Source organism: Hyaloscypha bicolor (genome assembly GCF_002865645.1).
Source record: "Hyaloscypha bicolor E unplaced genomic scaffold K444scaffold_73, whole genome shotgun sequence".
Lineage (NCBI taxonomy): Eukaryota > Fungi > Ascomycota > Leotiomycetes > Helotiales > Hyaloscyphaceae > Hyaloscypha > Hyaloscypha bicolor.
Genome location: NW_020194575.1, coordinates 903,511 through 926,454, shown reverse-complemented (window position 1 = coordinate 926,454; position 22,944 = coordinate 903,511). Strand labels below are relative to the sequence as shown.

Sequence of the window (22,944 nt, the reverse complement as noted above, 5' to 3'; positions counted from 1 at the left end):
TTAACTTTTATTATTATTTTAAATCTAGTTTTTATTAGAATTCTTTTTATATTATTAAAAGAATTTATAATTATAATATATTTTATATATTTTATAATAGTATTATAAGTATTATTATAAAAAACCTTAAATATATAGCTATATTTCTTTAATAATAATATATATATTTAAAAAAAATGTTTTTTTATAATAAGTAATAATAAATAATAATATAAAGTTATTAAATAAAAATTTATTACTTAAAAATAAATAAGGCTTAAGGTTTTTAATAATTAAAACTTTAATAATTACTTTTTAAAAGTATTCTAAATATTTATAATACAAATATTATTAGCTTATATAACTTTAGCTTAAATTCGATTTCTTTTATTATTATAAATTATTTTATATTAATAATAATATTTTAATACTTTATAAACTAATTTCTATTTATAATAAATTATATATTAAATATAAAATATATATATTTAAAAATAAATATACTAATTAGTTTAATTAATAAAGTATTAATTATTTTGGAAATTTTAAAAATTAATATTTCAAAATAGAAATAAGTTAAAAATACTTGAAAACTAGCTTGTATTTTATTTTAGAAAAAGAATTTTATATTATAAGAACTTAATTAGAAAAGTAGTTTTTAATACTAAAAAGTGAATTTTTATTAAAATACTTAAAAAAACTCATTTAAATTTAATATTATATAAATTTATATAAATATATTTAAAGAGCTTATTATAAAATAAAAAGAATTTCTAATATTTCTAATTTTTAAATTTTTAAAAAGATTTATAATTAATAACTAAATAAATTTTATTTTTAAATTTATTAATTTCGAATTACTTTTTCTTAATAAGAAAATATATTTCTTTATTAATAAAGTATTTATTTTCCTTTAACTTCTTATTATATTCTTTATATTTCTTAAATATATTATAATAATTATTTTTTTATAAAGTTTATTTTATTATAATATCTAAAATAATAGAATTTATTATTATTATATAAAAAGCTATTATTAAAAAAGCTAAATTTATTATAAGGCTTATTATCTAAATGCTTTTTTTTGTTTTTTTATTCTTATATAAAATTTACTATTAGAACTAATTTTAATTTTAAAGCTAATAAAGGCTTTAGCTTGAATTTTTTATTAGTTTTAAAATAAACTTTAGATTTAAACGAAAAAGTTAAAAAAATATTAAGTTCTAAAATTTATATATAAAATAAAAAGTTTAAATATTAGTTTAAGTTTAGTTTATTATAAAATATTAATAAATCTTACTTATTATAATAATATTAAAATTATTATTATTTCTTTTATTCTTTTATTAAAATAGCTATTATTAGTTTTATTTATTATTTTAAAATTATAACTAGAAATCTAATATACTCTTTTATAATTATAACTTTATTAATATTTCTTTTATAAAGCTATTAAAAATAATAATAAATATAAAGCTTTATATTCAAGTTATTATAAACTTGAAAATTTATTAAATTATTTCAAGAAATTTAATAGCTTTTATATATTTTATAATTATAATAATATATAATTATATATATTTTTTAAAAATTTCTTTTTAATAAATTGTTTTTTATATTTTTCTTAATATTTTATTTAAAATGTTTTTAAATTCTTTAATTAATATTATATATTATTTCTATATATTATTTTATATAAAATTAAAGCTAGTTTAATAAAGCTTATTTAGCTTATTTATATATTATATTATAACTTTATTATAAAAATAAAAGAATTAATTTTATTTAATTATAATTATTTATAAATTTATATTATTATTTTTAATTTATAAATATATAAATATTTTACTAATATAGATTTGTTTTTATTAAAATATAATTACTTTTTTATATAATTTATTAAGTTTTAATTTAAAGAAGCTAATATTTTATAATTATTATTTTAGATTTGTAAAATCTTTATTAGAGTTTTATTATATATTTTCTTTTTTATTTTCGAAATATATATTATTATTATTTTATTTTATATTTAATACTTATATAATTTATATAATTAATTAAATTATGTTTTTAAATATATTTAATATAAAACTATTATTATTATTACTATTTCTGGTACTTTTTGAATTATTTGAATTTATATTTAATATAATAATATATATATATATATATATATTAAAAACTAAAAGAAATATCTTTTTTTATAATTTTTTTATAATATTACTTTTAGAAGTCTATTATTATAAGTTGCTTTATATAATATATAAAAAATAGATTTGTATTATATTTCTCTAAATTAAAAACCTATAATATTTATTATATAATAAATATATCTAATTATAATTAAATAATTAAATTATAGTTATATAGTATTTTATAAATTATTTATCTTAAATAAGGTAATAATAAACGGTTTTATAATAGTAATAAATTATTATAAAATTATATTAAAAATATATTTATTATTAAGTTATTTTATTAAAAAGAATTCAAGTTTAAAAAATAATTAAAGCTTATTAAAATAATTAGATTAGAATTTGAGAATATATTCTTTTTTATAATAATTATATAAGATTGCTTTAATTATTATTTGAATTTCTGAACTAATAAATTCTATAACTTTAAAGTTCTTATTAATAATATTTACTAAAAATTAGCTTATTATTAATATAATAAAAAATAAGTTATTGAGTTTTATTTAAGAAACTAATTAAATAAAGCGAAATCTTATTTATATATATAATTTTATTATATAATATTTATTAGCTTTACTAATACTACCTGTTAGTAATTCCTTGCTTTACTAGAGCCGACTTGTATTAGCAAGTCAGATCTAATAACTCCGATATATTACTAACTCTAATATTTGTAATAAAATATTAATTATTAGATTAACTATATAAAATATCGAAATAATAAAATTAGATTATTATAGCCCTTAATTAAGTCTATAATTACCTAATAGAGCCTTTTGCGAAATAAAAAGATTCGAGTATAAATTATTAATAATTTACTTTAGAATTATAATAATATTTATATTTTTTATTAAAATTAGTTTATAGTATATTAACTAATTATTATATTTATTAATATTAAATTATATATTACTATTAAAATTAGAAGTCTATATATCTTCCTATATTATCTAAGTATTAATAGCTTTAATCTTATACTTTCTACCCTATAATTTCTTTCTCTATATTAAAGCTTTCTATTTTCTAGCTTCTTTAGCCTCCTCCTCTATTCTCTTCTTCTCATCTTTTCCTGCTTTTTTCTTAGCTCTCTATTTCTTCTTTTTTCGATTATCTTCTACCTTTTAAGTCTTTTTAACCTTTTTTCTAACCTTATTTATTTTCCTTTTTTTTTAACTACTACTTTATATTAGTATTCGGCTAGCTCTAGCTCTTTCCTTATTCTAGTAAGTTTGTCTTTCTTTTCCTTATTATTTCTAGTTTTAATATTATATAGACCTTCTATAAAAAAGATTATATAGCCTTTATAAATAGATTTAATATATTATTTATAATTTACTTTATTTATAAAAGAGGAATTACTAGTTTAGAGATCTCGATTATTCTTATCTTATAACTACTATTTAGTAATAGCTCCCAAATTAGCCTTAATTTGGGCCTCTTTCCTGAATTTCTTATTTAAAACTTTCGAGAAAGAGATAATATAGTATTTTTATATCTTTTAAAAAAATCTATATATATAAAGACTTCTTTTATTCTATAAGGGATTTATATAAAAGCAGTTTTAATATATTATTATAGATTAAGACCCTTAATTCTAGAGTTCTTCTTACTATAATTAGTAATATTAGTTTTAGAAAAGAGTTAAATAAGATTATTAGTATTATTAGTACTTTGATTTTAAGTTTAATTAAGTAAAGAAAGCTCTATTTCGTTATTACTTAAAAGAATATCGGAATAAAAGAACTTAAAATTAGAAGAGATATTAGGCTATTTCTTCTATATTAAGTAATTAGAAGATTTTATTCTAGCTTGAGACTCGTTTAATATAAGTATATAAATAGCTTTACTAAAGTAGTTTTTATTAAGGATATAAAGCTGTTCTTTAACCTTCTAATTATCTAGTTTCTTTTTAATATAAAGCTTTATAGCTCTAAGAACTAGCTCAGAATTAAGAATATAAATACTTGCTCTTTTAAATAATAATTAGATATTTCCTTTAGTAAAGGTTTTCTTATAAATTTTAGGTAATATCTAAAGAAATATAGTTTTTATAAAGTTATTTTTCCCTATATAAACTCTGTTTTTAATAAAGTACTTATACTAGTACTTCTCTTATAAGAAATAGCCTATATCTAGTAATTAATAGAAATATATAAAATATACTAGTAAATAGAAAAGTATTATATCTAATTACTTATAAATAGATATAAATTTATAAGCTATATAGCTATTATAGCTATTAAAGATAAGAAAATAATATTTGCCTTTTTATATATCTTTAGTTTAATAGTAAAAATACTATAGCTAGCTAATAGCTAGCTTATTATTTATATAGCCTGTTTTATTTTAGGCAATTTTTATATTATTAGAAAGATTATTATTAAATATTTTCTCTTTAAATACCTTATAAAGTATAATAATAAAGGCTTTAATTATAAAATCTCTGACTGAAATATATTTTATTACTATAATTAATTCTTATTTAGCTAGATTTTTAATATAAACCTATAAATATTAATTAGTAAATATAAAGTATAAAATACTAAATATAAAGTATAAAATACTAAATATAATTATTAGATAGTATTTACTTCTTAAATATTCTTATATATAATTACTATTAAACTAGTAATATATCTAATATAAAAACTAATCTTATTAATATTATATATATTAAATATTTATATTTCATACTTATTTAAAATAGCCTAAAGCTATATAAATGTCTCTAAAACTAGTTCTGAAATAAGTGCTTTCTTCTATTAATAATCTATAAGCTTTATATATATAGTATAGTATTTCCTAAGCTTCTTTTACTTTTCTATCTAATAAAGAATCTAATTATTTCCCAGGCAATTATTATCTCTATTAATTAGGCCTATAGCCTCTAGAATTTGTATAGTAGCCCGAATAACTATATTATACTAAAGCAGGAAACTTCTCTTAATAGCTATATTTATATATTATATTAGGCTCATTTCCTGAGCTTTATTTAGGTATATATTATACTTTCTATTTTCCGAAAGAGGCTTTGCTTTCTATTTCCTTCTATATAAAATTATATAAGAGATATTAAATATACCTACTATAATCTATAAGCTAGTAATTTCGGTTTGGGATAGGTTATAGTATATTTTTAGGGCCTCTTATATTCGAGCCTCTTTTTCTAAATATAGCTTCGTTTTATACTTTAGTATCTTTCGGAGCCTTCTAGTAAGCTCTTTAACCTATTTTCTCAATATTCGATATATGGCTTTCGGTATAATAGTTAATTTAGTAGATAATTTAGTAGTTAAATTAGTAATTAATATAATTAATACTTTATAATTTTTAGTATTTTTTGGCTTTAGTATTAAGCAAGTTCTCTCTAAAAAGAATTCAAAAAATCACGTTTTAATTTATAGTATAATACTATATAATTATACGAAAAAATGTTCTATTATATAATTATAGAGTCTATTATAGCCTATAATTATATTAAAAAAAATATCTTAATTAGATGAGTAGTTATTTTTTAATCTAATATATAAACTAAAAAATCAATATTGAAGTTACTAGGATATCGGAATTAGTATTACTAGCGAGTATAGCAAGCTAGCCTAAACCGGATACAGAAATGCCTGCAAGTAAACCTTGATTATAAAAAAGAAATATATTAAATTAGTACTAGTTTACTAGTTCTTTTAGTATTAGATTTAATTACTAATTTAGGGTTCTTTATTTTTATTTATTATATATTATTTACTAAATTTATTAAATTTATTAAATTTATTAATATATTATTATTTTAATTACTTTTAATTACTTTTAATTTATTAGCTAATTTATAATATATTAGAGAAAGCGGGCTCGGTGTTATTAATATTACTAATAGATAATAAGAATAAAGACCCTTACTTTAGACACTTTCTCCTCTACTTTTAGACTTCACTCTCCTATATCTAGTTATTTTACAGACTGTCAAACTCTAATGTATCGATTTTCCATTAATAAATCGATCACTTTCCAATACATTTCCTTCCTCAGGCAACTTGCAAGGATAGTTGTATGATTTATAAGCATTGGAGGAGGAGCGAACAGACTAGTCAGATTCAACTTAGCATTACTTCTCGAAGGCCATCCTATTCCTAATAGCACCGATGCCCTCAAGCTCAATCTCAACCACATCCCCATCCTTCAGAAACCCCGCTCCCTTAGGCTCAACAAACAAGCCAACCCCACTGGGCGTACCCGTCATAATCAGCGTTCCCCTCCTCAAAGTGGTACCTCGGCTCAAATGAGCAATAATCTGCTTCATGCTCCAGATCATATCATCAGTGCCTGTTTCTTGTCTGATTTCCCCATTGACTTTCGTCGTGTATTTCAGCGCTTGGGGATCCACCCCGGGAGCAAGAAGAACGGTAGGGCCAATCGGCGCAAAGGAATCGAAAGATTTGGCGTACGAGAACTGATTCCCGGAGACGGAGGCGGGGAGTTGGTAGTTGCGCGCGGACACGTCGTTGCCTACAGTGTAGCCGAGTACGTAGGAAAGGGCATCGGCTTCGGAAACATTCTTTGCGTCTTGAGAGATGATCACGCACATTTCGCCTTCGTAGTCGAGTTGGGATTGGGCGTCTGGATGGATTGGGATATCGTCGTAAGGTCCGGCCATGGCGTCTGCGGGTTTGGTGAATACCACAGGGTTTGAGGGGACGGCGAGCTAAAAAGAAACGTTGTAAGCCGCAGCTACCTTGTTCCGTTCTGAAAGTCTTACATTGGCCTCTCTTGCATGGCGCGCATAGTTTAAACCAATGCACATTATGATTGGTGTTGTTTCGAGGGGGCAGAGAAGCTGAACTAGTAAGCATTTGGTTTAAAAACCTTGGTTGTGATGAACCTTTTTGATCATGGATTTCTCGCCCGTTGATGTGAAGCCACTAAACGGATCTCCAGAAAGGACCGTCACTAAGGCTCCCTCCAAATTGCCGCCAACTGCTGAGGCATGAGCCTCTCCGTATAAAACATTACGCTGGTCATCTTCAAATCGGACGAAGTTCGTGACACCCATCTTGATATATGTATGGCAGGGAACGTGGCAGGTGAAGTCTAGGACGTAAAGAATGATAATTTTTCGATGAAGCGTTATTGGAAACGTGGGTGGAATATGCTAGATTCTGATCATGAACAAGTCGTCATTGGTGGATCGTTAGGAAAGGATGTCAACTTGACCAGCACTGGGACTTGGAAGAGTGGGAGGTGGGGTCGGGGGTCGCGGAGCAATTAAATTGGCCCGCATTGTCACTCTCGCATCCCCGGAGGCTTCGGAGGCGAACTCCATATCTCTGCTTCGACTTATCTCTTTCATTGACGCTATGCGACTGATCCTTGGCTGAAATTGTAAGTTGAAACACAAGCTCTGGCTGAGCTCGTCCACCATAAGGCATCAAATGGAGACGATGTCGAAGATGCTGTATAAATTGAGATCTATCACATTGTGTATCAGCTCGTACGCTTGAATTGAACATCTGCATAAACAAACATTCGTGCGGATAAGCGCGATATACATTAATGGTCCTTAGATACAAAGCGTCGTATTCTAAATGGGCAAGGTAGAGTAAATAATTATGCTACATTCAAATCTCAAAGAATGTCAGAAGGACTATGGACTGTTTCTAGCAGGCAATTTTGGAAGAATAACAAAACAATGCATGTTGTATATAGATCTAGAGAAACTGGAAATAGCAGGAAATGCCTCTATAAAAGATAATTCTGCAAGCAGTCATCTATGCTAAAAATGTCTCCGGCACATCGGGGCCTACAAAACGTTAGTAGATGTCAAGGACAATACGGCATACACTCACCCCAGACGTGCAAGTTATCCGGTGCCGCCATGGTTCGATTTATAGGAGTTTCATCGTTCACCAAGTCACCATCAACGTAATGCTCGAGAATGAATCGACTTGGATCGAACCAATAATCAAAGATTTGACTTCCCATCACATGCCGCCCAACACCCCAACAGTTCTCGTATTTCTTCTCTGTGAGCCAGGTATGTCCAAGCATCTGTATATCAAAATCAAAGACCTCGAAACTGGAATGATGGACGTGAAATTTCGGTCCTCCGAAGAAGAAAAAGCAATGGTGGTCAACCCATTCCGATCCTCGATCAAGATGCAGAAAGGTCGTGATGTCCTCCTTGGTGTCTGGGGCATAGACGAGCTCGCTGGGCTTGAAGTTGAAATTCGAGGTGTAGAACTCAAAGGCCTTCTTGTAATCGGTGACGCAAAGACCGAAGTGCCCAAGTTTGTGGATAGGAGCAGGACCCTTCTTGAACCGCTGTGTCTTGTTCACTGGTCGATTCTTGCTTGTGGGGAAATTGTACGCCAATTCTGGGAATGTTTCTGCAATGTCCACGGCAGTTTGACCATAGACCAGATGAGACGGGAAATTGTCGACTGGGTCATAAAAAGTGACCTTCTTTCCTCCCCCGGGAGCATCTGAATCATGAATCGGCGTTGCTCCAGGTAGGGAAGTCGCCAATTCGAGATCCTTCATAGATTCTACCACCCAACCCGTCCCACCGAATTTGTCTTCCGTCCCTTGGGAGGCACATAGTACAAATGGTTCTGTCCCATAGCCACGATAGTATATTTTGTCCTCAGTCCGCTGAACAGGACTGAGACCAAAATCGAGGAGGAACTTGTCTGCTTGAACCAAGTCTTTATGCTGGTAGTACACATGGGAAATTCGCTTGAGAATGATCTTCTGCTTCGCTGCTGACGGCGACATGATAGCAGATGGGCGAATATGAACTGACCACGAGAGGGAAAGGGCAACAGATTGTGTTTATATCCGGACGTTTCTTGTAGACCTCGTGCTGGTGGCAGAATAGGCGAGCAAGATGCGTAAGGTCAGGATTGCCGGCGGCCTTCCGGCAGTCTGAGGTGGATATCTTCACGTAATGGCGTCAGTCTCGTGCGGCTGCAATTGGGGCACAGTGGTCGCCATCCTCGATTCCAGTGAGGGTATTGCGGAGTACATCGGGTCAAGGAGTGGGAGCGGATGGTTCGAGTGGAAGAAGCTGCGTGATTGTGGATGGATGTGGGTGGATGGAGGGATGGATGTTGTAGGAATTAGCCCGCAGACGGACAAACTTCGACTACGGTGACCTGGATTTGCCATATGGGTATGTGGGACAAGTAATGCGGGGGAAACATCCCACAAGAAGTTCCGAAAACAATCCAGCTCCTCCACCCCTCTCCAGCTCCCACTCCACCATTCCACGCCATTGGAAAGCATCACGTAAATCCGTGACTTGCCCCGTCTTCAATATGATCGAAATAATCTGCCAGTGGCAGATTTTCTGCTTCTCCCGCAGTCCTCCTTGATATTTCAAGCGCGTCACCATGGCTGAATTCGAGACCACCTGCCCCTATGCAGAGAGCAAGCGCAAGAGCCAAGCTCCAGATGTGCTGCAAAATGGATCTGTTGTCAGTGTCGAGACAGATCTATTGATCATCGGAGCAGGACCTGCAGGTGCTGCCCTGGCATGTTTCCTGGCGCAGAATGGTAAAACCTCTCCATGACCTCCAGAGCTTGGTGTTGACCTACTCCCAGGCTTGAAGGGAATAATGGTTGCGTCGACTCCGAGTACTGCAGACACGCCAAGAGCACACATAACCAACATGGCAGCTCTCGAGTGTTTGCGAGACATTGGCCTGGAAGAAGCATGCTTGAAAGTCGCTGTGCCTGGCGAAAGCATGCAACATACAAGGTGGTGTCGCAGCATGGCTGGCGAGGAGTTTGCAAGGATCTATTCGTGGGGAAATGATCCGCACAGGGCTGTGAGTGAAGCCACAGATCGCTAAGGTTAAATATGCACGGTATTAATTAGGCAGGGCGACTATGATGCTGCATCACCTTGTGATCATTGCGATATCCCTCAGACCGTGTTGGAGCCTATCCTTGTCCAGCATGCAACCCACAGCGCCTTCTCGTGTCGATTTGAAACGACATTCCTTGCGTTTGAGCGCGAGCCTAGTGGAACAATCATCAGCAAAGTCCAGGACAACCTCACAAAACAAGTATATCAGATACGGTCGAAATACTTGTTTGGGTGTGATGGCGCTCGAAGTCAGGTGCTTCGGCAATTGCAGATTCCTTTGATCCGGAAGCCTGGGCAGGGTCTTGCTATCAATCTTTTGGTCAAAGTGGATCTTAAGCATGTTGTTGAGAATCGACGCGGCAATCTTCACTGGGTAATGCGCCCCGATGAGGAGTCGCCTGTCTTTGGCTGGAGCTGTATTGTCCGAATGGTGAAACCTTGGAACGAGTAGGATTGCCTGCCTCTTTGCATACGCATCTGCTAATATTTTTAGGTGGATGTTCATTCTTTTCCCTGCACCAGGTGCTGGCACCGAATTCAACCCTACGGCTGAAGAATATCTATCATGTGCCAAGACTATTGTTGGCGATGATACTCTTCCTCTGGAAATTCTTGGTGTCTCGAAGTGGCTTATCAACGAGATTGTTGCCGAGTACTACTCGGATGGCAACATATTCTGCCTTGGTGACGCGGTTCATCGACACCCTCCACTGAATGGCCTTGGATCAAACACGTGTATCCAAGACGCATACAACTTGGCCTGGAAAATTGCATATGTCATGAAAGGCAAAGCCGGTCCAAGCCTCCTGGACTCTTACAGTCTAGAAAGACAACCTGTCGGAGCATCGATTATCACTCGAGCGAATCAAGGTCTTCGTGATCATGTGCCAGTCTGGGAGGCCCTCGGTATGATGGATCCATCGTTAGAAGTTCGCAAGAAGGATTTCGGACAACTGTCTGAGGCAACACCTGAAGGTGTTGCTAGAAGGGCAAAGCTCCAGGCTGCTATCAAAGGCACGGCTCATGAGTTCCATGGTGTTGGAGTCGAGATGAATCAACGTTACATCTCTGAGGCTGTCTATCTTATTGATGAACAAGCTCGACCACCTTTGCCGGTGGATCCAGTCCTCGAGCACGAAATCACCACATTCCCTGGCAGTAGACTCCCACATGCATGGCTCAACACGAAGCTGCCAGGAAAACAGCTCTCGACAATTGATCTTGCCGGACATGGCTCTTTCTGCGTTCTTACCGGCGTTGGCGGAGAGAAGTGGAAGGCCGCTGCTGGCAAAGCTGGTAGCTCGTTGGATATCGAGATTAGAGTATATTCAATTGGATGGAGTCAGGACTACGAAGATGTCTATTTTGATTGGGCTGAAAGGAGAGAGATAGAGGAAGCTGGATGAGTGCTTGTCAGACCTGATAGATTTGTTGCTTGGCGTTCCAATACTATGATCTGCGATCCGGAAGCGAAGTTGCTTCATGTTCTCAGGACGATATTGGGCAGATAGATTTCCTTACCAGGAAATATTCTTTACCAATGCATCAAATCAAAATTCATTTTCATCTCACATTCCCTTCCGTTTCTTCGTAAATGTTCGGCTGCATCCCCGCATCCTCAAGAGATTAGAATGATCACTTAAACCTTCCTCACATTATCCCCACCATTCCAGCTATGAGAGCCGCCAGCTCACCAACACCGCCATTAGCTGCAAGAATCTGGTTTGCAGCAGCAGCAGCTGCGCTCGCACTTATTTTGCTCGATGTTTGGCTTTGTTTAACTCCTCCAGTAGTACTCCCTGGTGCCGAGGTTGTACCCACAACAGGTGCAGTGGTTGTGCTTAGAGGGATCATTGTATTGCTGGCGCTTGGTACCGCTGTCGAGCTTTTTGGGGTCAACGGAGAAAGTAAAATACACATTCTAAAATCCCTATATTTTATTATACTGCCTTTTACTACCTTTACAAAGCCTTCTATAAATGGGGTTGCTTTCGATCCTGAACTTGTTTGTGAAGAGTCCATCCTTCAGAACTGCCTCTGTCTACTTGTCTATGGTGCTTATACTTTGTAGATCCCTGCATGTGCGGATATAAATCTCCGAAGGGGAAACGAGAAAGAAACGTCTTTACTAGACAGATAGGAGAAGGTTGAGAGAGAGAAGAGAGAAGACAGGATAGAAGAGGAAAGATGCGATTGCAAGAGGAGATGGCCATATTTAGAATACGCAGCTAGTGAAATATATTGAAAGAAAATAGCATCCCATATTTCTATCTCAAGGTCTTTTAGTGTGATTAAGAATGGATAGTAATAATATATGTAGAATCGCTGGCTAGAAAAGGGGAGCCCTTTCGGGACCCTCATCAAAAGTTGATGATTTCTAGTGAGATGGATCTTGACTACGCGTACTATGTCGCGTAAACAGGATGAGCAGGCCTGAGCAGACCTGAGCAGACCGGAGCTCAAGTGAGTCGGGCCTGGGCTGAGCTTGTGTAATGGCGGCGCTGGTAACGCGAAGCAGAGAGTTGGGGAAGGAAAACTTCTTCCGACTTATTTAATTAGTTCGAGACTTGCTTTTCTTGATACCGTGCATTTAAGCGAGAGCTCGAGTATAGGGACCGATCAAGCCTTAGAATAGAACCTTACGACCCTTTTACCTTTCTAATCACAGCGCACTTCGTTTTCGGGAACCAGAGCCTCCCTGACCTCGTTCACAGAGCAATGCAAATTTTACAATGCCTCACCATCGTGTCATACATTTGCGCGTCGTAAAATTCCGTCTCATTAGATATCAACCTCTGAAAAGAAACCTGCCACGCCTGTTAGAAGCGCTGGTGGCGGGAAGAGTAGTGCCACTAATGCGGTTATAATGCAACCTCCTGTGCCCGTATTGAGCTTCGATTAGCTAATCCTTAGCATGAGGTTCGCAAATAGATTTTGTTTCAAGTGATAGGTAGTCTTTGGTTGATCTTGAGCTCGGTTGAACATGCCACTGTGCGACACTCTTGTCATCTCTGAACAACCAATGAGTAGAACTTACGTGGTCGAGCTGCTTAGCCTCAAGGGCCGCCCCAAGCGCGATAGCCTTTGACACCTCGGAACTCCTTTGCAAAATTCGGCCTGATCGGAAAAGCTTTACTATCAACTTGACGTCCAGGATTTTGATCCATCTCGCATCACCGAAGGCATTCTCGAGCTAAACTTCTATAATGGGGATTGGATCGTATATTCTGCTCATAAATGCAACGCCCTGGCCATTTCAACTCGCTGGGCAGCATTCTTATCAGATGAACACGTGGGACTTTCCAGCCGTAGTGGAGAGTGGTAGGACTAACCCCTATTTACCAGCTTTTTTCAATCCAAGTATAATGACATGCTGACTGAGAATAATGACAGGTGGTTCAGCCAGAGTCTACATGGAAGATCAAGGAGGAGTCACTGAGGGAGACGATGGGGCGGAAGCCCTCTACGCAATCAACAACGATTCTGATTTTGAATTCGAGATACTCTATCGCTCTGACTATGGCGTCGGAACAGGGCCTCTTTTAGTTTCATACAACGAGTCCTTTCACACTATCTCCAGCCTTACTGGTGCCACCCTCACTCTAGATTGGACTCATAACCAAGATGCGCCTTTCATCCTCGCCAGCTCGGATACGGATCTGTCGTCGGCGACATTTGTCGGTACGAACCCAGCCGAAGCTTGGATGCAAGCTAGCTATGACAGAATAGAGTGTCTCACGTTGAGAGAACTGGCTATGCCTGGTAGTCATGATTCTGGAATGTCCCAATTCAATGGAGGGAGGGGAGGAGCGAGTCCTACAAACGTGCAAACGCAGACACTGGACATTGGCGGTCAGCTACGGGCTGGTGCAAGGTACTTTGATGTCCGCCCAGTGATTGCCGGTGGACACTGGGCGACTGGACATTATAGCTGGGGAAAAATCCTAGGGTGGCTGGGTGGTAATGGGCAGAGTATCACTAGTATCATTGAACAGGTCAACAATTTCACAGCCAGCAATAATGAGTTGATCATTCTCGATCTGTCACATGGTCTGGATACTGACAATTTCGATGGGGACATGAACAATCACCTCACTCAAGAAAATTGGAACGACCTCATGACTGTCCTGCTACAGCTCAACCATCGCTTGAATGGCTTCGATTCCTCAGGGGACCTTTCCGTCATGCCAATTTCGGACTTTATCGAAACCGGACCAGCCGTGGTCGTTATTGTTAGAGACAAAGTCAAAGGCGGCGGCAACGTAGATCTCTCCACTGTTGCGCAAGCTGGATTCTTCCAAGACAGTGCACTGCCAATTTATAACAATTACACAGATACCGATCAATTGGATGTAATGACTAACGACCAGCTTCAAAAAATGCTAGAGAACCGCCAGGATCCCGAATCAGAAATGTTTCTTCTCTCCTGGACCTTGACTCAGGCGACTCGAGACATACTCAATCCAGCTTTCGCCAGCATCCTCGATTTGGCGGCGACAGCTAAAGTGGCCCTATGGGCTCCTCTGTGGAACCGGATGAGCAGTCAGCAGTATCCCAACGTCCTGATGGTTGATGCGTTTCAAGGAAATGGAGATGTAACGGCGATGGCGCTGGCAATCAATTATCATTTTGCAAAGATTTGTCCTGTCCTTGTAGGACCTTCAAGCTTTGCGCAGGTGATTTTATCCATTGGTGGGTTTTCATAGGACTGCGATTGTTCATAGAATTGGGACGGAAATACAAGTTGTGCTCCCCTCATGTAGGGCCGCAAATTCCATAGCCCACTCTTGATCAAGACTGCTACCTCAGAGTTATTCTTCTATTTGACTTCAGGGTGGGCACTATGAATGTGGTCCTTCAATTGATCCTCCCGATAGCAACCCTCACCGCTGTTGTTGATATATTCTGAAGTCGGTGCTGGATATGTGACCCCCCATATACCAATACGAGCGATTTCCCAATCGGGGCCCCCGATTAGGGAATCGGACGCTACGATTAGGGAATGGGAGCTTCTTTACGAATCGGGCCCCCGATTCCCAATCGCTCGATATTTGGGTATCGGGCCTGAAGGAGCTGAATTCCCCTTATTTACTAGCTCATTCAGCCCTATATTCTTTACTCCACCACACCTCATATCTTGATTCTATAGGTTATAGTTTAATTTATTAATTTAAGATATTAAAGGAGGTAATAATAGGGGTAAAGACACTTCTCCAGAGCTCCCAAATATGTATGGGGCCTCTGCTCCCTTACTACCTAGACACAGTTCACAGCACAAGCACTAACTTTCCAAGTATAACCACTGATTTTATATACCTCTCAATTAATTACCTTACTTCTAATATGTCTCTTTCAACCCTTCGTTCATCCCTATCCCCACGTACGCCTCGTTAGCGTACTTATGGGAGAGCAGAGCAATATTTTAATATTACTGCTCCAGGGGCTCGTTCTTCCGGCACCCAGTTTTTACCCTCCCCTATTACTGAAGAGCCTACTAATAATTGGTCTGCTAAAGACGGAGCTGCATGGGATCAGAGGCTTGCTAAGGGGGGTAGTAAGAAAATTCTTACTACTAGGAAACGTATGGATATCAGATAGTAATTACAAAATCCTAATGTTCCGCTTCCTAGCGGAACCAAGGCAGAGAAACACTACCAGGCTAATATTAAGTACGATTCCCTTCTCTATAAGCTTCAGGATGGCCAGGTATATCGCAAGGGATACCACGATAATTGACGTAGAGAGCTTATTCCCGCCCGGTATACCGTTTGCTATAACGACGCTTTTGAGATTCTTACTACTATCCATGAGAAATTAATATACCCTGGTTAGTACCCTCTAAAAGCTACTAATTTTTATACTAATTAAAAAATAGGCTCTAATACTATATTTGAGCATATACGGAAAATTTGGTATGGCCTATCCTATAACGATCATGCGTGGATAAGTATATAATACACTTACTATAATAAAGAGAAGGCTCAAAAGAATAATACGGGAGTATAGCCTATCCAATCTCATTATCCAGGCTAGCGTATGGTTCTGGATTTAATAGATTTCCGTATAAGTGTCCCTTAAGTCATATAATTTACCCCTATATTCCTGTATTTCCTGTATTTCCTATATTTCCTGCGTTTTTGAGCTTTTCCTGTAATTTTCGCGAATTCCGAACCTTTTTATCTATACTTTATTAATACTATTATAGCATGATTTGGACGGAGAATATACGTAGATTTGGCAATTGAAATGCCACTTTTCCAAGTTCGTTTGGATCCGTAGGCTCAAGGCTAAAACTGCAGATAAAGCTATAGACAAGCTTATCAAATAGCTAAATAATAATAGGTATATCTCTATCCTAGCCTGCGATAATAGAGAAGAGTTCAAAGGCAAAGTCATTGAAGTTTATAAGCAAAGAGGGATAAAGATTATCCGTAGACGAGCTTACTATCCTTAATTACAAGGCTCTATTGAGATTACTAATCGCATATTCAAAAGGCGCCTGCGAGCTATACGAGCGGATACTAGTATTTAATCATGGATATAATTACTTCCATTAATTATATGGGTTATTAATATTACTTCTATCTCTACTTTACCTAAGGGTAATATGCCATATGAGATATGGTTTGGACGAAAGCCACCTACCAATTTTCAAGACCACAAAGGGAACGCTCGGCGTATATACACGGTACTAGGGGGGGGGGAATGAGAGTAGTGCTTCTAGAGAATCGTCTATAATTGAGATTACTAAAGGAGAGAAGGATAAAGAGAATAAGGATAGCTTATTTATTAATTAGGAAGCTGAACTAGAGGAAGCGGTAGAGAAGATAATTTTATCTGAACTAACCAAGAGGATTACGGAGTATATAAGGAAGCAGTAAGAGAAGATAGTAAAGAAGGCAAATTCCAAGGCTCTTAAGTATACCGATTAAGAGATTATAATACTTCAGATACCAAAATAGTATTAATTTAGTACGGAGATGGCAAGGATACCAGTAAGAGTTCTAGAGAAAACTTTAAAGGTATATACCCTATATAAATATACTTACTAAAGCTAATAAATATAGGGATACCGGCTTACTACCAAGTATGGTGAACTTACTACTCTCTGGCCATATAGTACCCTTAATAAAGTTATCTCCCAATTAACTTATTTTGAATTACCTATTACTGGGACAGTTTACAAAAAGGATAAGATTACCTTACCAAAGGCAGTTACCTTGGAAAATAGCCGTAGATTAATCTCGTTAGTTCAGAAGGCTGGAAGGGTATCTGAGAGAGCAAAGAAGAGAGTAGCTACTAAGCAAGCACGTGAGGATGACGCTGGAGGAGGAGAATCAGGTAATTAAGTAGAGGGGAGGGCACCAAAAAGGGCTAAGGTAGCTATAGGAGCACCTAGACGTAGTAGGAGGCATGGCCAGTAAAGCTTAGTATAGGTGAAGTATCTTTAATATATCCTCATTTTGTTATTCCCGATACCCAAATATTACCCGATTGGGCAATCGGGCCCCTGATTCCCTAATCGGACGCCCGATTCGTAAAGAAGCTCCCATTCCCTAATCGTAGCGTCCGATTCCCTAATCGGGGGCCCCGATTGGGAAATCGCTCGTATTGGTGTATGGGGGGTCACAGATAGCGCTCCTTGTCGGCTCGATGCCGCTTATCATCGCCGCGTTCGCCTCATCTCTTGACTCTCGAACGTCTTTCCCAACAAAGGCTCTAGCCTTTACGGAAAGCCGTAAGGATCAAAAGACCAAGCGAGAAACGTGATTTCGCATTCACTATTTACCGTTTAGCTTAGTAAAATTCGCCCGCACTTATACTCCACCCCTCGCCCTGCCGACCCCTCTCTAAGCCTCTACTGCTACTTAAAATATTCATTCTCTCTCTTTAACTCTTAATGATTTAAATAATAGAGAGTAATAACTTATTTTATTTAATGTTTTTTTAAAAGCTTTATAAATTTATATTTTAACTTATTTTATAAAGCTTATAAGCTAAAATTATAAAAGATATTATATTATAAGCTTAGTAATAATTATTAAATAATTAATTAATAATTAACTACTAAATAATTATAATATTGCTTTTATTTCGCACTTTTTTATTTTTATATATTTTTTATATATTTTTTAATTTTCATTTATTTAATATAAGTATTTTATTTAAAGGTATTATTAAAATATTTTCTTTATTTAAACAAAATTCATTATTTATATAATTAGCTTTAGTAAACTTTATTTTAAATACTTTAGATATATTAAAGTTAAAAGTATTTTATTATTTATTAAATTTATTATAAAATTAAGCTATATAAAATATTAAGAAATATAATAAATTACTTTAGCTATTATTATTAAATTATTATATTAAAAGCTAAAAGTAAGAATTATATTATTATAAACTAATAACTTAAACAATTTTAATATAAAATTTAATAATAAGGTTTTTAAAACTTACTTTAATATAATAATTATTTATTATATATTAAATTAAAGCTTAATTATAGTATTTTTTTTAAAAGGCTTAAGCTTTCTTAAAACTCTGGAATTTACGTCTTTATTTAAAAGTAAGGAAATATAATTCCTGATTTTTAATACTTTTTTTTAGGAACAAATATTATTATTTCTATTAAATTAATTAAATAACTACCCAAGTAAGTAGCCAAATAACTAACTAACTAACTAACTAATTAACTAATTAACTAATTAACTAATTAAATAACTAAATACTTAGGTAATTAATTAACTAACTAATTACTTTAAATTAAAAACTAAAGTAAATCCCCTAATACCTTTCTTTATATCTTGAATTACTAGTATAATAAAAGATTAAGGCTCTCTATTATAGTACTTATAATCTAAATATTCTTTTCTTTTATAAATATTACAAGTAATATTTACCTAATAGACTTCTAAATATTATTATTAGTACTTTAAATAAATAGGCCAGAAAAAAAGGCATTTATTATTCTTTTCTTATATAAGCTTTCTTCTAGCCTTTCTCTTTACTTCCTTTATATTTATATAAGGTTCCCTTACTAATAACCCTACTATATTTTACTTCTTATTTATTATTCTCTTGTTTTTAGTTTATAGTATTTTTAATATTTTTTTTATTATAATTTTATTTAATATTATATTTTAAATTTATATTAAAGTATTATATATTATAAATAAACCGATTATAAAAATAAGAAAAGTATAATAATTAATAGTAATCTTTATTTCCGTGAAATTAATCTTTTGATTAAGAACTTTAATATATATAATAAATTCTTTTAAATTATTATTATTAAGTTTAAAAGAAAATAGCTTATAAAAAAAGATATAAAATAACTAATTTTTTATAGAAATAAAAAGAGCTTTGAGCTTCTTTTAAAGAAAGTAACTATTATTCTTCTTAGTCTTTATTAGCTTGATTTTAATATATTTAAAGAAAGTTAAAATAAGAATATTTGTAATATTAATATATTTCTTTCTTATAGCTATAAAAGTACTATTAAAAAAAGAAGTCTAGTAAATTATCTATAGCTTTTTCTACTATAGCTTTATTCTTATATTAATAATTCAAGTATTATAGTTTTCTTTATTTAGGAACTTAATTTAATTCTTATTTAAAAGTATAATATTATAGATTACTATAACTTAATTAAAAATCTATTAATTAATAAAGATATAAAATCGAGTAAAAGATATATAAAAGTATAAAACTAGGTCTTATAATTTTTTTTAAAAGGCTCAAGCTTTCTTAAAACTCTAGAAATTATATCTTTATTTAAAAATAAAGAAATATAGCCCTTAATTTTTAATATTATATATATAAGATTATATATAATAAATCTTAAATATTAATTAAAGAAATTAGTAATTCTTATATATTATTATAATATTACTATTTATATTATAGGTTTTAAGCTTATAATTTTCTAATTATATATATTATAGCCCTTATTTAAAAGAAGTTATTTTAAATCTTATAAAAGAAATAAAGATTAGTATAATTATAACGGCTAGTATTATATGGTTAATACGGACGTGGTTTTAGCAAAAGGGGTTGGTTTTAGCTAAGGTTCCAAGCTATAGTTCAAACCAAGCTCGCTTCCAAAGCTCGGCGTTTCAGTGGTTTTGGCCATACCTACTTATCCACTGCCACACCTCACTCCTTCTCTCCTTAACTTTAGATTCTATAGGACATTAGAATCATAGATCTTTGAGTATTATTCTATTACTTTATTCCTGCCGTTACATAATCTAAAGCTCCTACCTTTCGGACGGTAGTCATTATTATTGTTTATTGGGACTCCTGTCCACCAGCCCGCTTTCACGCGGAGCCCCCTTATTATTATTGTCATTATTACGTGGCACTGCCCACAGTTCTACCCGCGAGGTGTCAAAAAGCTCGATTTTAGCCAGCTCAATCCCTCATTGTTTATTAGAGCCCCTGGCTCACCACCTCATTGATTTTTTTTTTACCTCTTTACCAACTTTACTAACTTTACCAACACTCCCTTGAGAATGGACACCTTCCAAACGCAAGTTCAATGCGAGTTCGATGGTTTACGGGCTGAAATCACTACCTTGCGAGCTGCCCTCGCTAGTACCCAAGCCCAGTTAACTGCCTCTACGGCCACGGTGAAATCCAGTCAAAAGTCGAAGCTCCCTGACCCTGAGAAGTTCACTGGAAGTATATACAGATTCGATACCTGGCTCCCGTCAATCAAGGCCAAGCTCTCTGTCAATGGATCGGCAATTAGGGACTCCACTGCCCAGTTTTACTACGTTTACCTCAATCTGGAGTCTTCTGTCCAATCAATGGTTCTGCCACAGCTCTCCTATGCAGAGCACACTTAATCGTGGGACTACCAAACGATCCTGGATTAGCTTTCACGGGTATACGATAATCTAAACAAGTAATCGGAGGCTAAAGATAAGCTCTATACCCTCCGCCAAGGCAATAATTCCCTTCCTGCCTATATTGCCAAGTTTGAACGCACCCTGTACGAAGCGAATGGCCAAAGCTGGCCAGATATTAATAAAATATCCAGCTTTCGCAATGGCCTTAACTCCGCAATTCGCTCTCGTTTAGCCCAACAGTTGACTTTGCCCCGGGTTTACGCTGATTTCCTGCGTACGGTTCAGCAGCTCTCGTCAAAAACAGCCGCTCCGCCGTACCAGACTACTCCCAGAATTGCTAGCGATCCTATGGACGTCAGCGAATTAACAATTGACGTCGTTACACCGGCAATTAGTACTCTGGAGTCCTCTGAGCCAATCTCACCAGCTATACCAGCTCGTTCCACCTCAAAGGAGCTCCGCCAGCATTATCATCAAACCGGCAGATGTATCAGATGCGGATCCCAGGATCACTTTATCAAGAACTATAGCTTGGCTCCTGCAAGCACTGCTTCTACTGGTTCTGGTTACAAATGGGTTACGACTGCCGCAATTGACCATTACTCTGATTCTGGTAGCGATTCTGGCGATTCTGGAGGAGGGCCAACCTTGGATCCGGCTTTTAACCGCGTATAGAGGGCTGATTTTGCGGCTGGCGATTGGAAATAGGGTCCTTTTCCTTTGTTTTGTCATTTTTACTATACTCGCTTTAGCTTTCCCTTTGTTTACTAGCGCTCGGGACAAGCTTTCTGGAGGGGGGGGTAATGTGACGGCTGGTGTCACATGGTTAATACGGACGTGGTTTTAGCAAAAGGGGTTGGTTTTAGCTAAGGTTCCAAGCTATGGTTCAAACCAAGCTCGCTTCCAAAGCTTGGCGTTTCAGTGGTTTTGGCCATACCTACTTATCCACTGCCACACCTCACTCCTTCTCTCCTTAGCTTTAGATTCTATAGGATATTGGAATTATAGATCTTTGAGCATCGTTCCATTGCTTTATTCCTGCCGTTATAATAATAGTAAAAACAAAGTAATAGAACAAGACACAAAAATTAATAACTCTAATATCTTAAGTATTTAAAGCTAAGGAGGAAAAAAAAATGAGGTATAGTAGTAAATAAGTAGATATAGCTAAGACTACTAAGACGCCGAGCTTTAAAAGTGAGCTTAATTTGAATTATAGCTTAAAACTTTAGCTAAAACTAATTATATAATACTACCTATTATAATTAGTTTTATATTAAATTTAATATTATAGTTTTATAACTTATTAATTTAATTTATTTATTTATTATTTATTATTTATTATTTATTATTTATTATTTATTATTTATTATTTATTATTTATTATTTATTATTTATTATTTATTATTTATTATTTATTATTTATTATTTATTATTTATTTATTATTTATTTAATTTATATTTTTATTTATTATTTATTATTTATTATTTATTATTTATTATTTATTATTTATTATTTATTATTTATTATTTATTATTTATTATTTATTATTTATTATTTATTATTTATTATTTATTAATAAAAACTTTATATATTATTACTAAAAACTTTAATTTCCTTAATTATTATATAAATTTCTATTTTTGCTTTTATTAAATAATTAAAGTTTATAGTTTTATTTTATAAGAACTTTTATTTTAGAAATTAATTATTATTTTATAATTTTTTTATTAGCTTATTTTTTTTAATTTTATATAACTTTATATAATTTCGAATAATATATAAATTAATTAAAGTCTATTATTTGTCTTTAAATTTAAGTAATTATTACCTTAATTTAAATTAAATTGGAAGTTTTAAGAATTTTAAATAAATAACTTAAATTATATTTAAGAATAAATATTAATTATAAATATATTTTCTTTTAATTCTATTATAAATTAATTATAGTTTTTATTTTATTTAAAATATTATTATATTATAATAAATTTCTTTTTAGTTTTTATTAGATTTAATTTAAATTATTAACTAATTTCCTATATTAAATAA

General features: G+C 33.4%; 5 protein-coding genes across 5 annotated transcripts; 3 read left to right on the top strand and 2 right to left on the bottom strand.

The window, feature by feature from the left end:
• Window positions 1-6,178: 6,178 nt before the first annotated feature.
• K444DRAFT_612999 (uncharacterized protein) lies at window positions 6,179-7,535 on the bottom strand. Its single transcript, XM_024880253.1, has 3 exons — window positions 7,051-7,535; window positions 6,928-7,005; window positions 6,179-6,873 (listed from the first exon to the last, which is right to left on the bottom strand). The coding sequence occupies exons 1-3, from the start codon at window positions 7,219-7,221 to the stop codon at window positions 6,277-6,279; spliced, it is 846 nt and encodes a 281-aa protein (XP_024736853.1). The 5' UTR covers window positions 7,222-7,535; the 3' UTR covers window positions 6,179-6,276.
• A 48-nt stretch (window positions 7,536-7,583) lies between these two features.
• On the bottom strand, window positions 7,584-9,262 carry K444DRAFT_561627 (oxidoreductase). The gene is made up of 2 exons (XM_024876953.1): window positions 8,015-9,262; window positions 7,584-7,968 (listed from the first exon to the last, which is right to left on the bottom strand). Exons 1-2 carry the CDS (start codon window positions 8,940-8,942, stop codon window positions 7,937-7,939), a joined length of 960 nt encoding a protein of 319 aa, XP_024736852.1. The 5' UTR covers window positions 8,943-9,262; the 3' UTR covers window positions 7,584-7,936.
• A 163-nt stretch (window positions 9,263-9,425) lies between these two features.
• Window positions 9,426-11,584, top strand: K444DRAFT_652826 (uncharacterized protein). Its single transcript, XM_024885837.1, has 4 exons — window positions 9,426-9,722; window positions 9,771-9,997; window positions 10,052-10,485; window positions 10,532-11,584. The coding sequence occupies exons 1-4, from the start codon at window positions 9,560-9,562 to the stop codon at window positions 11,442-11,444; spliced, it is 1,737 nt and encodes a 578-aa protein (XP_024736851.1). The 5' UTR covers window positions 9,426-9,559; the 3' UTR covers window positions 11,445-11,584.
• A 1,593-nt stretch (window positions 11,585-13,177) lies between these two features.
• K444DRAFT_722847 (PLC-like phosphodiesterase) lies at window positions 13,178-14,744 on the top strand (the record flags this gene model as incomplete). Its single annotated transcript, XM_024888571.1, has 2 exons — window positions 13,178-13,356; window positions 13,432-14,744. The coding sequence occupies exons 1-2, from the start codon at window positions 13,245-13,247 to the stop codon at window positions 14,742-14,744; spliced, it is 1,425 nt and encodes a 474-aa protein (XP_024736850.1). The 5' UTR covers window positions 13,178-13,244.
• A 6,024-nt stretch (window positions 14,745-20,768) lies between these two features.
• Window positions 20,769-21,330, top strand: K444DRAFT_722837 (uncharacterized protein). The gene has a single exon (XM_024888570.1). It carries the CDS (start codon window positions 20,779-20,781, stop codon window positions 20,944-20,946), a length of 168 nt encoding a protein of 55 aa, XP_024736849.1. The 5' UTR covers window positions 20,769-20,778; the 3' UTR covers window positions 20,947-21,330.
• The last annotated feature ends 1,614 nt before the right edge of the window (window positions 21,331-22,944 follow it).